Consider the following 12,897-nt stretch of genomic DNA (forward strand, 5'->3'; position numbering starts at 1 on the left):
GAGCTGTACTGCAGGCACTACGAAAATTCAGCCCCAAACCCTGCAGTTGTTCAATAAAAAATGACATTTTCCACCTGCTCTAGTGATCCTTTCTGGAAGAAGTCTGTGCGTGATATGAGACATTATGTACACCAATGGCAGAAAGCAGAGGGAGTCTTTCTTCTTTGAGGTTTGACTGCTCTCCTTCACTCCTGTCCTCTGAATTCTCACAATTGGGAATTCACAGAAGGCACCTAGAGCAGATGAATGTAATGACTTTGTATGAGGGCGCTGGGTTTGGGGAGGACAGCTTGGGCCACGATGGGACTCCCGCCTCCCAGAGAAAAGTGAGGATAAGGTAATCAAGTTCTTCCTCTGCTTTTGCCACTGTTTTCACTGGCTGAACAATTTTTATCACAGGTCGGAATGGTGTATCTATTTTACAGAGAAAAACACTCAAGAAGGGGAAATGGTTGTCTAGGGGTAACAGAGCTGGGCCAACCTAACTATAATCTCAGAGCTTCTGCCTGGTGCTCTGTTCCAGCTCCTTTGTGAGGTCTGTTGTCTGTAAGTAAAACTGTGACTCTCACCCACCATCTGGAAGGCCTGCGGTCCGCCTGGTCTCTGCCCTCCCCCTCCCCTCTTCCAGGAATGAGGATGGGTCTACTCTGAGCCAGCTGTACCCTGTTATTATCCAAATCTTCTAAAATAAGTATCTCACATGCGCCAAGCACCGTGCTAAGCCTGGGGGCCGCGTCGGGTGCCAGATCACCAACGGCACCCCCTCCACACACACGTGGGCAATGCGAGCAGAGAGGGGACACGCGCTCCCACGGAACCTGGCCCGGCCCAGCCCATCCGGTCCTCACCAGGCCTGGTTCCCGGAGAGGCCCGCGGGAGGCAGCGGGGGCCCCGGGCGCGGCTCCAGAGCGGCCGCCACGGGGTCGGAGAGTCCAGGCCCCGGGTCGGCGCGGTTCCCCCGCTTTCCCGTCCTCCGGGGACCCTGGTCACCCGAACGCCGCGCCCCGCGCCCCCACGGGCTCACGTGTGCGCCCACGCCGGGCCGCGTGCGGCCGCCGCCTGTCCCGGAGGACTTCCGCGGCCCTAGTGGGCTGGGAGGGCAGCCCGACCGAGGGCCCCGCCCGCCCGGGGCAGGAGCGCAGAGCGCGGCTGGAGCGCAGAGCCCGTAGGCCGGGGCCCGCCCTCCGCAGCTGGGACCCAAATATCCCGGCGCCCGGCCGCTCTACGCGGCCGCTCCGTTCCCCCGCGTGGCACCAGGGCGCCACAGGCTGCGGGCGGTGGCCAGAAACAGGGGGACGGCCTTCTAGCTGGGCCGCCTTGCTGCGGGCAGCTGGGGTCTCAGGCCGAGGAGGGCTGAACCCAAGCTCAAGTGCAGGGCGCTTGGGAGGAGCAGCCAGGCCTCTGCGCGAGGAGGACCGCGGGGCATTTTGCTCTGCCCCCACCCAGGCTTTGCTTTTTTGGAAGTTGGTTTTCACCTGGCCGTTTTTCCCTCCTGAGGGTTGTTCGGATGCCAATGAGAAAAATGGATTTTATAAAGCCATAAGGGAAAGATGAACATTCGGTAGAAAAGGGGATAAAAAGCGTGAAGAGAAAAATTAAAAAAAAAAAAAAAAGGAAAGGGCGGGAGGGAAGAAGGGAGAGAGAGAGAAAGAAAAGGAAGGAAAGAAGAAAGAAAAAAGACAAATGCAGGTGGCCAATAAGAAGGGGGGGCATTCAACATCACTAGTAACAAAAGAAATGCTAGTTAAAACAAAAATACCCTTTTCTGCTTATCAGATGGAGAAAGGTTTGAAGACCTGGTTATAGCTAGAATTCTGAATCTGTGAGGAAATCTGCATACCACTGGCTGATGTATGAGTTGACAGTCTTTCTGGAGGGCAGTTAATATAGTTTTGCAAAAGTGTTGACTTTTTGCCAGCTCTTTGACCCAGCAATTTTACTTCTTGGAATTCATCCCAAGACTGTGCACAGTTTTAGCTACAAGGATATTCATTTCAACAATGTTTTATAGCAGTAAAAAAAAAATTCGTGATAAGATTATCCAATTTTATGGTATGTGGATAAAAATCTTGTAAAAGAATAGTCAAGGTGGAATAATATTTGTAATAGACCGGTAAATGGCAAAAGCAGTTTACACAGCAAGTATGTAGAAAACTATTCCAGTGTGTTAAAGGATATACCTATGTACAAAATAAGGCTGGGGGGTACATAGCGCGGTGTTGGTCGTGGTTCCCTCCATCAGTGATACTGCAGACTATTTTCTTCCTTTTACTTGTTTGCGTTGTCCAGAGTTTTATCACTAGTTTGCTAACTGTTGCAGAAGAAAACAGCATAAGAGTTATTTTTGAAAGAAGAGAGAAGCATCTGGGTCTAATACTTTACAATCCCCCCGAGTAGGAAGCAGAAGTCCTCGCAAAAGAGGCAAAAAGTTCAGGAGCACTTTCCTAGGAAAGATTTAGGAGTTGAACACTGGCCATTCCCACAGATTGGAGAATCCAAGAAGACGGGTGGAACAGTGTGGAGATAGGCACGTCCAGAGAGTAAGATTTCTTTTAAAAAATGGCCACTTAAAAAATAAACTGTTAGGAAGGAAGAAGTTTATACTCACTGATTCCTAGAAACAGGAGGCAAGACACACGATGGGGGGCCACACCGGGAAGCACCAGGGTGGGTCCCAGGCAGAGGGAGTGAGGGCAAACTGTGGGCAAGAGCCTTTCTTGTGACTGTCGCAGGAAGGAATGGGTGAGGCCTAAGAAGCAGGCTAAGCAGGTTTAGGATTGGCTGATGGAATAATTTCGGCTCACTCTGGGGCTAAGGGGCTGTGTCTAGTTGTCTGGTACCTGGCCATGGGGTGACTAGGGCCGAGGGATAGTGGCCCCGAGTATGAGATTTTGGTAAGGAGGTAGTTGGGAGGACAGGGCTCTGGATTGGTTGGTTTGCATATGAAAAGTATGCTTGTGAGTTATCATCTCAAGGAATTAACTAGCCCTGGGAAGATTAATTGTGTAAAGCACAAACAAAATGCTATTTTAAAGGAAATAGAGAAGACATTCATTCTGACTAGAGGAAGAATTTTCTCTGCCCTTCAAGGCCTTTCTAGCTGGGCTAAGAGTCATATTGACACAAGACAGAATAACGGGAGGAAAATCAAATATAATTTCATTCATACAGGGAATCTACACAGACATGGAAATTCCAAAGACAGGCAAAATGAGGTACATATGTCTTCCTGAACTAAAGAAAGGGGGTAGGTGTCTGGGTGTTCAAAGGAAGGAATGCAATTCACAGGAAGATGGAAAAGTAAATGTTGGATAAACAAATGTTGGGAGGGGGCACTCAGGCCCCTCAGAAACAATGGAACACACCGGACTTGGATCAAACAGGCCTTGCTAGGGTTCCTCCCTGTCCATCACACCCAGTTCATATCATAATGTAGTTCTTGATGGTGACAGCTCTCTTCCTGGAGCAGGTCCTCTATCTAAATTCTTTTTAGGCAGTTGAGGGGGAGGTAAAGAGCTTTTCCTGAATCTGCTGGGTTTTGATTGCTTTTAACTCAAAATAATCTTCATGCTGAAGTGACCCATCTTGGAGTGGCCTACCTTTAGCCCCTATAGGAGCATCTGGGAAGGTTTCCTTGAAGAATGGGCGGGCTTGTGACATACACTATTTGGAGGGAGGGGGAGAGGGAAGGCATAGGGACACATCGATCTAGGTGTAAATCTTCAGCAGAGTAGAGGCTGATAGGATTAGACAGGTGGCATGTGAGGGTCTGGAGTGAGAGCGAGGAGAGAAGGGTAGTTGGAACTGAAGCCGACAAGGTAGCTCTGTGCCAAACTGCAGAGGCTTCTATGCGCCAGGCACAATTTGTGCTGGTGGACTGTTGCTGTCTTGGTAGCTTGGGATTTCTAGTTCTGGCTTTGCCTGCGCTAACGTGCAACTCCAGGGAAGTCCTTAATCCTCTCTAGTTCTTGAGTTTCTCCCTTGTAGAAGAATCAGGATCCCTGCCTTCTTCACCACGCCTCAAGGTTTCAGTGAGGCATAGTTGATCAAGCCTGCGGGTGCAAATGTGCTCTGTTGGGAATGAAGTGAGGGCAGGGGAGGTGAGGATGCTTCTCTTCAGAGCCACACTGTCATTTGCCAGCTGTGTCTGAAGGGGGCTATTGCAGGAACCCCCGTGACTTTCTGGCCTTTCTTGTGAGTCACAGGATGACGATGGGTGGATCTCCACCAGACCTGGGGGGGCCTTCCACAGTCCTCGGGCCTGACCGGCCCCCAAGCACTGGTGTCTTCGGCCCGCACCCACTAGGGGGGACTGGGCACTGCCCAGCTGTCCTGACAGTTCTGGGCAGTTATCTGGTCCTTCCTTGATGGTGCGGTTCCACGAACTGAATACGATTAGCCTAACCCTTTGTACCTGGTTAAAATAGAAAGTATTATACCTTTAGCTTCCACCTGCTGGTCCCGGTTCTGCTTCTGGGGCCCCACATCCCAAGACTGCTTCCTCTCCTGGGACACACCTGCAATCCTTTTAAGCTAGTAGCCCCTCTCTCCAGATTATGGAAGGACTAGGACCGATGACCTAAGTATTTATCTCTTGCTGTAATCCTCGCTGTGGAATTCTTAGGTAGTCTCCACCTGGGAATGGTGACCACAATCTTGAGAATTTAAATTTTTTATTTAAGAAATGCTCCTGTAGCACTGAAGGGTGATGTGCCATTCATTTAGTCTTTGTGACATTTCTGTGAGCTAGGTAGTGTTATCCCATGTTACAGATAGGGAACACAGAGAGGCACAGAGAAGTTAAGTATTTGCCCGACGTTGCACAGCTAGTAAGTATCAGAATGAGGATTCAAACCCAAGCTGTGTGGCTCTAGCGTCTGTGTGCCCCCTGCTCTGCTGTCAGGTCCCCTTGCCTGATGACAGGCCACTCAGCCCCTCTTCTGTTTGCCACAAAGAGCTTTATGCCTCCGCTCTGTGCTAAGAGCAGACTGGCCTCAGCCGCCTGCACCCCTTAGGGACAGATGCTGTGAAAAGGGACGAAACTGTCCCCAGGACATCACTGGCATCAGGACCGTCTGAGCCTGCTGCTTGCAGAAACCACAGCTCAGCTAAGGACAGGCTCTGCATGAGGGCTTTTTACGGAGACTTTGCCACTGACCTTCTCGTTCAGCAACCTTGCCCGTGTCGTCCCGTGTGCACGGTGCAATGAGATCGGGGGTGTGGGTGGGCAGCATGCTGGTGTGTCTGAAGGCCTGGGGCCTGAAAGCAGAGCCCTGGGAGGGTTCACAGGTGTGTGCAGAGAGAACAGCAGCCTGTGTTATTCTGGCATCCTTCCTGGTGTTATTCTCTGCACCCGAAAGAGGCCATTTCTGTCTGGGTCGGCTAATGACCCAAAGGAAGGAGGACATGTCACACAGGAATGCCCGGAGAGTGCCCATGGGACTCCTTCCATGCAGCACTCTCAAGCTCCATACCTTGCCAGGGGCTCAGTCCCTGGAACCAGATCACTTTCTCCTTCAATAAACATGTCCATAAACCTGTAAGGTGTACTCTGAAGGAGCCAAAGAATGAGCTACAAGTCCTGCCCTTGAGAAGTCTGTAATCTACCTGGGGACATGGAGGTGTCTGGAAAGGTTGAGAAGCATGTCTAGATAATGAGCCCACCTTGGAAGGAGAGAACCCAGTAGGGATATGGCATGAAGGAGGCGGGAAGGGGTCTGGGCCCTGGGAAGCAGCTGTACAGAGGTGGGGAGGAAGAGGAAGAATGTGCTGGATGTCCTCTGCTTGCCCTTTCCACCTGCAGCCCTCCCTCCCCACCATCCCCTGCGCCCCAGGAGGCAGGGTGGGCTTGCCCAGTAGGAGACCCCGGAAAGAGAGCAGGAGACCAGGAGAGAGAGAGAGGTCAGGTATTTTTTCCTCCTGCTCTTGTTGCTGTGATTTGGCTTTAAGACCCTTCCCTGAAGCCACAGCTCCAAAGAGGCGACCCTCTCAGCTTGGCCATTCTCTCTGGTGCTGACAACCACTCCCTCCCCGGCCCCTCAGGCTGGAGTGGGAACAGCTCTCTTCTCTTGCCAGCCCAGGGTATCATGCTATCTTTCCTTCATTCCCCTGAAGGCTGCTCACATCTCTGTAGATGGTCTTTTTAAGAACTCTGCTCAAGGGGTACCCGGGTGGCTCAGTCGGTTAAGCCTCTGCCTTCGGCTCGGGTCATGATCTTGGGGTCCTGGGACGGAGTCCCTGCATCGGGCTCCCTACTCAGTGGGGAGCCTGCTTCTCCCTCTCCCACTCCCCCTGCTTGTGCCTGCTATCTTTCTCTGTGTCAAATAAATACATAAAAATCTTTTAAAAAAACAAAACAAAAACCAACACTGTGCTCAAATGAAGTGTGAATGTGCTCTTGTGACTGCCAGAGCCCCACCGCAGAAAAGCATTTCAGAGCTAGGGAAAGGTGGGTGGGCAAAAGAAGTAGGAATTCACACACCCGTCCACTGGAGTCACAGGTGGGAGAAGAGAGGGGGTGGGGGTCCAGAAGGTGCAGAGCTTTAAATACTAAGCTGGATGTTTCGTAGACCCCGGTAACCTGCATCCCTTCCTGTCTTCCAGGACGCTCCTGCGTGTCGCCCCTCACTGCCCAGCGCCCCCTCCTCAGGTCAGAGGACGGGGATGGAGAGGCATGGAGGCTCGCGCCTCGGCTGTCTGGCCCTGCTCTCGCTGCTCCCGTCCCTGAGCCTGGCACAGTATGAGGGCTGGCCCCAGTACCCTGAGTACTTCCAGCAGCCGGCCCCCGAGTACCACCAGCCCCAGGTGCCCTCAGACGTGGTGAAGATCCAGCTGCGCCTGGCGGGCCAGAAGAGGAAGCACAGCGAGGGCCGGGTGGAGGTGTACTACAACGGCCAGTGGGGCACCGTGTGCGACGATGACTTCTCCATCCACGCCGCCCACGTCGTCTGCCGGGAGCTTGGCTACGTGGAGGCCAAGGCCTGGACCGCCAGCGCCTCCTACGGCAAGGGGGAAGGTAACGCTCTGCGCTTTGGAACTGAGTGCTGGGTCGCTGGAAAGCCAGGAACAGTCCTGCGCGCGGTTAGCCTGTACAGGGAGCCGCAGCTGGTGTCACGTGTGAATGCCCCATAGCCCTGCATCTGGGCAGGAAGGTGGGAACAGACGGGTGCCGGGAGGGGGTACAGGGGCCAGCCGTCCCGCTTTGCCCGGGACGTCCCTGGTGTTAGCGCAGGAAGTCTTGCCTCCTGGCAGTGCCCCCTGCTGGCCGGAGCAGACCGGTTGGTGACCCTCACTAAGGGCTGAGTTCGTCTGCGCCCGGGGGCCCCATGTGCCCTGCCTGGGGGCTGCGTGAGCCAGGGGACGGGGTGCCTTTCTTCCAGTCACCCCCTCGAAGGGGTGCCTTTTGCTCTTTCTCACAAAGGCTCCCCATAGGCCAACTTTTCCTGACTCTCCCCACTGTGCTCTTCATGGAGCCTTCACGCTGTTAACATAAGACGCTGTTCTGGGCTCGTCCGTGACAGGAACAGAGCTGCTCTGGGTTTTGAACTTCGGTTGGCCTACTCTTTCTTCCCTTGTCGAGTTCAAATCAATATATTTTGGGGGGAAAAAAAAAGAAAGATGCTTTGGTGAAAGCTTTGAGGGAGGGCAGGTGTTGGAGCCCAGAACCCTGAGCTCAGTCCTTATGGGGGGTGGGGAGGAGGGCTAACCTGTAATATTCTGGGTTGAGGTCTGGGATGGAGTCTAGGACTAACTTTTGGAACCCTCCCAAGTGATCGTATATGTAGTCGGGTTTGGGAGTCATTGAAATAGATCATAATTATGCTCTCTTCCAACCCTTGCTTTCTGTTATTCTAGAAATTATAGGAAAAAGGGAGCCCATCTTGTACATATCTTACCTCTATGCAGTTGAATATGTTCTGTGGGGGTAACCAGACCAAGAGACCACACTTAGAGTAAATGTTCTCCGAAGCTGACTTGGGCTTCCCTAGCAGTGATGACATTAAAGCAGCAAAGATGAGTTAGCAAATGCTGGTTTCTTGGTTTTTGTTTTTTTAGAGAGGGGAGAGGCAAGAGGGGCAGAGGAAGAGGGAGAATCCCAGGCAGGTTCTATTCCCAGCGTGGAGCCCAACACCGGGCTCTATCCCATACCCCCAAGATCACGACCCGAGCCGAAATCAAGAGTCGGACGCTCGGTTGACCAAGCCCCCCAGGCAGCCTGCAAATGCTGGGCTTTTAAAGCCCACTCCCTGTGTTTTTTACAAAACTCTGGACATGTTGGAACACCTGGGTGGCTTAATCAGTGAAGCATCTGACTCTTGCTCTCAGCTCAGGTCTTGATCTCAGGTCGTGAGTTCAAACCCTGTATTGAGCTCCACGCCCAGCATGGAGCCCACTTTAAAATGAAAAACAAAATCCTCTGACATGTCTCCATACTTGTACATCTCCATGTATCCTGCTGGCTGAGTGCTCCAGGGGTAACGTCAGGTTTGTGTTTTCAATCCCAGGCTCTCAAGCTTAGGTATTTTACAACAAATACTTTCCAATGACTGTGGGGTTTTTCCAGTGACAGCGTTGTTTTATTTCTACTCAGACATAAAGTTTACCTGTCATCAGATTAGATGGGTGTGGTTTTTCCCCTGTCCCAGTTCACCTGCCCAAGTGTGGGCACGGGGTAGCCGGGGAGGTAGGTTAACCTGGCTCAGACTTTGCCGCCCAAGGAGGATAATGGGAGAAGAGTTCAAGGGAGCAGAGGGAGTGTGTGAGGGAGCAATTGAAACCATGGTCCCTGGAGTCTGGGCTGGGTAAGTAGGATGGTGCTGCGTGGGGGACTTGTGTGGAGGGCGGCTGGGGTCACGAGTCAGGGTGGAGATTGCAGTACAAGAAGGAGTGTGTTAGAAACATTTTTGGGGATGGGTGGAGATGCGGCCGCATGGCAGAAGGGTTGAGATGGACACTGGGAAGGGCGCCATTGTTGGTAACGATGAGGTCTAGGCTACGACCGTGGTAGAGTGCCTGACATAGGCCCAGGGGAAGATGCTGCAGAGAGAAGCTATAGTAACAAGAGGCCGAAGAGTCCTGGGAGGCTCATCTAGGTGGATATTAAACCAGCAGGACTTGGGCAAGAAGTATCAAAGAGGAAGGGAGAAACAGATGCTAAAAAAATTGTAAACCGTTATGTCTCCCGGACTTTGGGGATTATGTTGTCTACGTAAAGTGGTTCTTGGTTTTTGCATCATGAGAGATCTTTTAAATATATATAAAGGTGTTTGAATTCTTCAGCATCAGGTTAGGATTCTTAGCACTGGGTAGGTGTTGGGCACTCAGTAAATATTAGCTGATTAATTCATTTTGATTGAGGACAATACTGGAAACAGTCGGCAGGCAGTCCTTGCAAAGGGACCAGAGAATGTGACCAGTGCCCTGGGCCGTGCTCCCGTGGAAGGAGTTTAACCTGCAGGTGGGCTCTGTGCGTGCACTGGGAACGCCGTGGCCGGCCCTCCAGAGCGCCCGCTTTCACTGGCACCTCTGACGTGCAGGTGGTAGTAATGAAGCCCCAGGAGAGCACCCAGGCCCACCCAGGTTTTCCAGCCTGGACTGTCAAGAGGTCTTTCCCCCTAAAGTGTCTCTGAGCTTGGGGAACTCATGGACGCTTTTGGAGGGTTCTGGAGGGGACAGCTGCTCTATTTCTCACCCTCCAGATGGGTCTCAGAGCAACCTGAACCAGAGGTGATTGCTCTCCTTTGCTTGTCTTCAGACCTGAGCTCAGATCTGATCCCTCCCCAGGCCCCCCCCACCCCCGTTGTTCAGATCAGAGCAACAAAGCCAGCAGATGACCCCAGTGGGGTCCCAGAGGTTCTAACATGAATAAGTGTCCTGACAACACAGGGAACACTCTGGCATTCAGAGTTTCATTTGTGATCTCTGTCTTCCAAATGGTTTGTGGATTTATGCATCTCTTCTTTTGTCAGGAGAAGCGTTTCTTAGAATGAATGAACGGACAGAGTAGAATGAGGTTTGGCTTCTGATTGGCTGGCTTTTTGTGTCCAAAATTGAGCCCCATCTGCAATCCAAGTGTCACTTTCCTAGCGGCTCTGAGATGGCATCTACGGAACTGTGCCCAGACCACCCTGCACCCCAGCAGGCAGAGCCTGAGCTGGCTGCTTTGCCATCAGGACGGTCTAGATGATAGGCAGGGGCATACAGGGAAAAATATTGTCATGGAATCGCGCCAAATTAGTATATCGTTCCTGGCAGTGCTATCTTGGGCTATGTAGAAATTTACATTTCCGCCATCTACGAAAAAATACCTGGTGAGGGGGCGTCTGAGTGGCTCAGCTGGTTAAGCATCTGCCTTCGGCTCAGGTCATGATTCCAGGGTCCTGGGATCGAGCCCTGCATCGGGGGTCCCTGCTCAGTGGGGACTCTGCTTCTTCCTCTCCCTCTGCTCCTGCTCGTGTGCTCGCTCTCTCCCGCTCACTCTCTCTCTCAAATAAAGTATTAAAAAGTAATATTAAAATATTAATATTAAAGTATTAAAATATTTTTGAAAGACCTAGTGAGACTTTGTCAAGAGTAGGGCCGTTGGCGGTGAGCGAAAGCTACTTAGGAAAGCAGCTCTTCGGGGGAAGTTCGTTCCCTTAGCGCCAGGGAGCTAATTTCAAATGTTCCGTATTAGAGTAAAGCAGGCCATGGAGTGTCTGCTTTGCAGCTCCTCGTTCCTTCAGCTGCACGCTGTCGTGCTTCCCCTCCCCTGAGCTAGGGTGGTTTCTCTCCTTGCAGATGGAGTAAGGGCCCTGCTTCTTTTCACCATCTCTGTCCCTTCAGCAGCTTTGCCACAGAACGTTCCAAAGAAGAGGCCCCGCTTCAAATGCGGAGGGTCTTTTCCGTTGCTAGTACTTAGTAAGACAAACATTGGTTTGTTGTCCAAGCAGCAATTGATTAGGGAGCATATGTTTCCGAGGAGCTTGACGGCTGGCAAGCAAGGCCAAATTGAGAAACCAGTTGGAAACCCTCAGCCCAGATGTTTTCAATCAGCTTGTTCCCTACAATGCTGGTTCGAGCGCTGACCAGCCATCCGTCACAGCAAACGCATCTCAGCGGGGCCCCAGAGTCAGGGACAAGCCCCACGTCCTCCCTGACCTCGAAGAACCTCAGATTCTCCTCGGTTTTCTCATCTCTACAATGGGAGTGTTTGTATCTGCATTTTCCTTGCATCCTTGTTTCCCTGCATGGAAACAGCAGGATTCCCTGTTTTTCTGATTAACTGGAAGGAGGAAGGGAAAGGGCCTTGAACATGTACTAGGCACATACATTATCTCATCAAATCTCCATGGTAACCCGTTTGTTGGGGATCCTTGTTTTCAGTTTAGAAATGGGAAACAGGTTTGGTTAAGTAGCTGGCCAAGTTACATGGTGTCCAGGCCCGAGGCAGAGAGAGTCTGGTTATCTGGCTCCATTATCCTGTCGAGTCCTGCCTGGAGCCATGAGAAAAAGGAGACCTTTGATTTTGTTTCCTTTCATTTTGTTGGGGCACTTAACAAAAATCACTCTTTGAAAACCCTTTAGCCCTATAAAAAATTTTATTTTTCATTGTGGTGAAATACATATACCATAAAATATGCCGTCTTCACCATTTTTCAGTGTGCAATTCAGTAGTGTTAGTACATTCCTACTGTTGTACAACCAATCTCCAGAACACATTTTGTCTTGAAGAACGGAAACTCAGTGCACATTAAACAAGCCCTCCTCACGCTCCCCTCTCCCAGCCCCTGACAACCTCCATTCCACTTTCGGTCTTTATGGACTTGACTACTCCAAGTACCTCATCTAAGCAGAATTATACAGTTTTTGTCATTTTGTGACTGGCTTATTTCACTGAGCATAATGCCTCATCCATGTTGCAGCCTGTGTTAGAATTTCCTACCTTTTTAAGGCTGAGTAATAGTCTCAGGGTGATCGGCTCTTCTGGGTACATACCCAGAAGTGGGGATTGCTGGATCGTACGGTAATCCCATTTTTATTTTTAAAATATTTATTTCTTTATTGAAGTATGGTTGACACATGTTACGTTAGTTTCAGGTGTACCACACAGTGATTCGAAAAGTCTGTTCGTTATGCCGTGCTCACCGCAAGCGTGGCTACCATCTGTCACCACACAGCGCTATTACAATACCATCGACTATATTCCCTGTGCTGTGCCTTTCACCCCTGTGACTTCTGCACTCTGTGACTGGAAGCCTGTACCTCCCATTGTTCATTTCTTGAGAGACCACCATACTGTTTTCCATAGTGGCTGCCCCATTTTACCCTGCCTACCACTAGCGCACAAGGGTTCCAATGTCTCCAGACTTTTGCCAACACTTAGTATTTTCTGTCCTTTTGACAGTAGCCATTCTGATGGGTGTGAGGTGGCATCTCATTGTGACAAACCCTCTAGCTCTTTGCATTCTGAAGTCTCTACTCGGTGCAAATCAGAGACACAGGAGGCCAGCAGAATTGCACAGGGTCTCCCAGCCCTGCCTTCACCTGACTTCTGGAATGTGAGGGGGCGGCTCTGTGGGTTAGCAGAGCAGGGCCGTCTCTGATTCAGCGGCTGGGAAACAGCAGGAAGAGAGAAGGGCACTGAGTGGACCAGGCTCTGGGCTCAGCGGGTGGCCTTGCCTGATAAGCCACCCTCTGAGCCAGAGCCCTGTGCCTGGGAAGTGGGAATGACTATCCCTGAGGTGTGGGGAGGTTAGGGGGTGGTACATATGAAAATACCTTAAAAACTCCAAGCCCTCAGTTGCAAGATAGCTTACCTTTTTGCTGAGGGGTCAGAGTTCAGCCTGTGCTGCAGGTGCAAGGCGAGTGTGGCCTGCACCACGGTCAGTCTAACTAGAATTGCCATCGTCATCATTG

At 51.4% G+C, this 12,897-nt stretch overlaps 1 protein-coding gene across 5 annotated transcripts in view; it reads left to right on the forward strand.

The window, feature by feature from the left end:
* LOXL2 (lysyl oxidase like 2) overlaps positions 1–12,897 on the forward strand; it is an 87,691-nt gene that overhangs the window by 19,659 nt on the left and 55,135 nt on the right. For all 5 annotated transcript variants that reach the window (XM_034661265.1, XM_034661260.1, XM_034661261.1 and 2 more), the window contains exon 2: positions 6,604–7,015. In XM_034661265.1, the coding sequence (XP_034517156.1) occupies positions 6,664–7,015 (352 nt within the window). In that variant the 5' untranslated portion in view covers positions 6,604–6,663. The remainder of the gene's footprint in view (positions 1–6,603; positions 7,016–12,897) is intronic.

This window comes from Ailuropoda melanoleuca, chromosome 5, assembly GCF_002007445.2.
Source record: "Ailuropoda melanoleuca isolate Jingjing chromosome 5, ASM200744v2, whole genome shotgun sequence".
Lineage (NCBI taxonomy): Eukaryota > Metazoa > Chordata > Mammalia > Carnivora > Ursidae > Ailuropoda > Ailuropoda melanoleuca.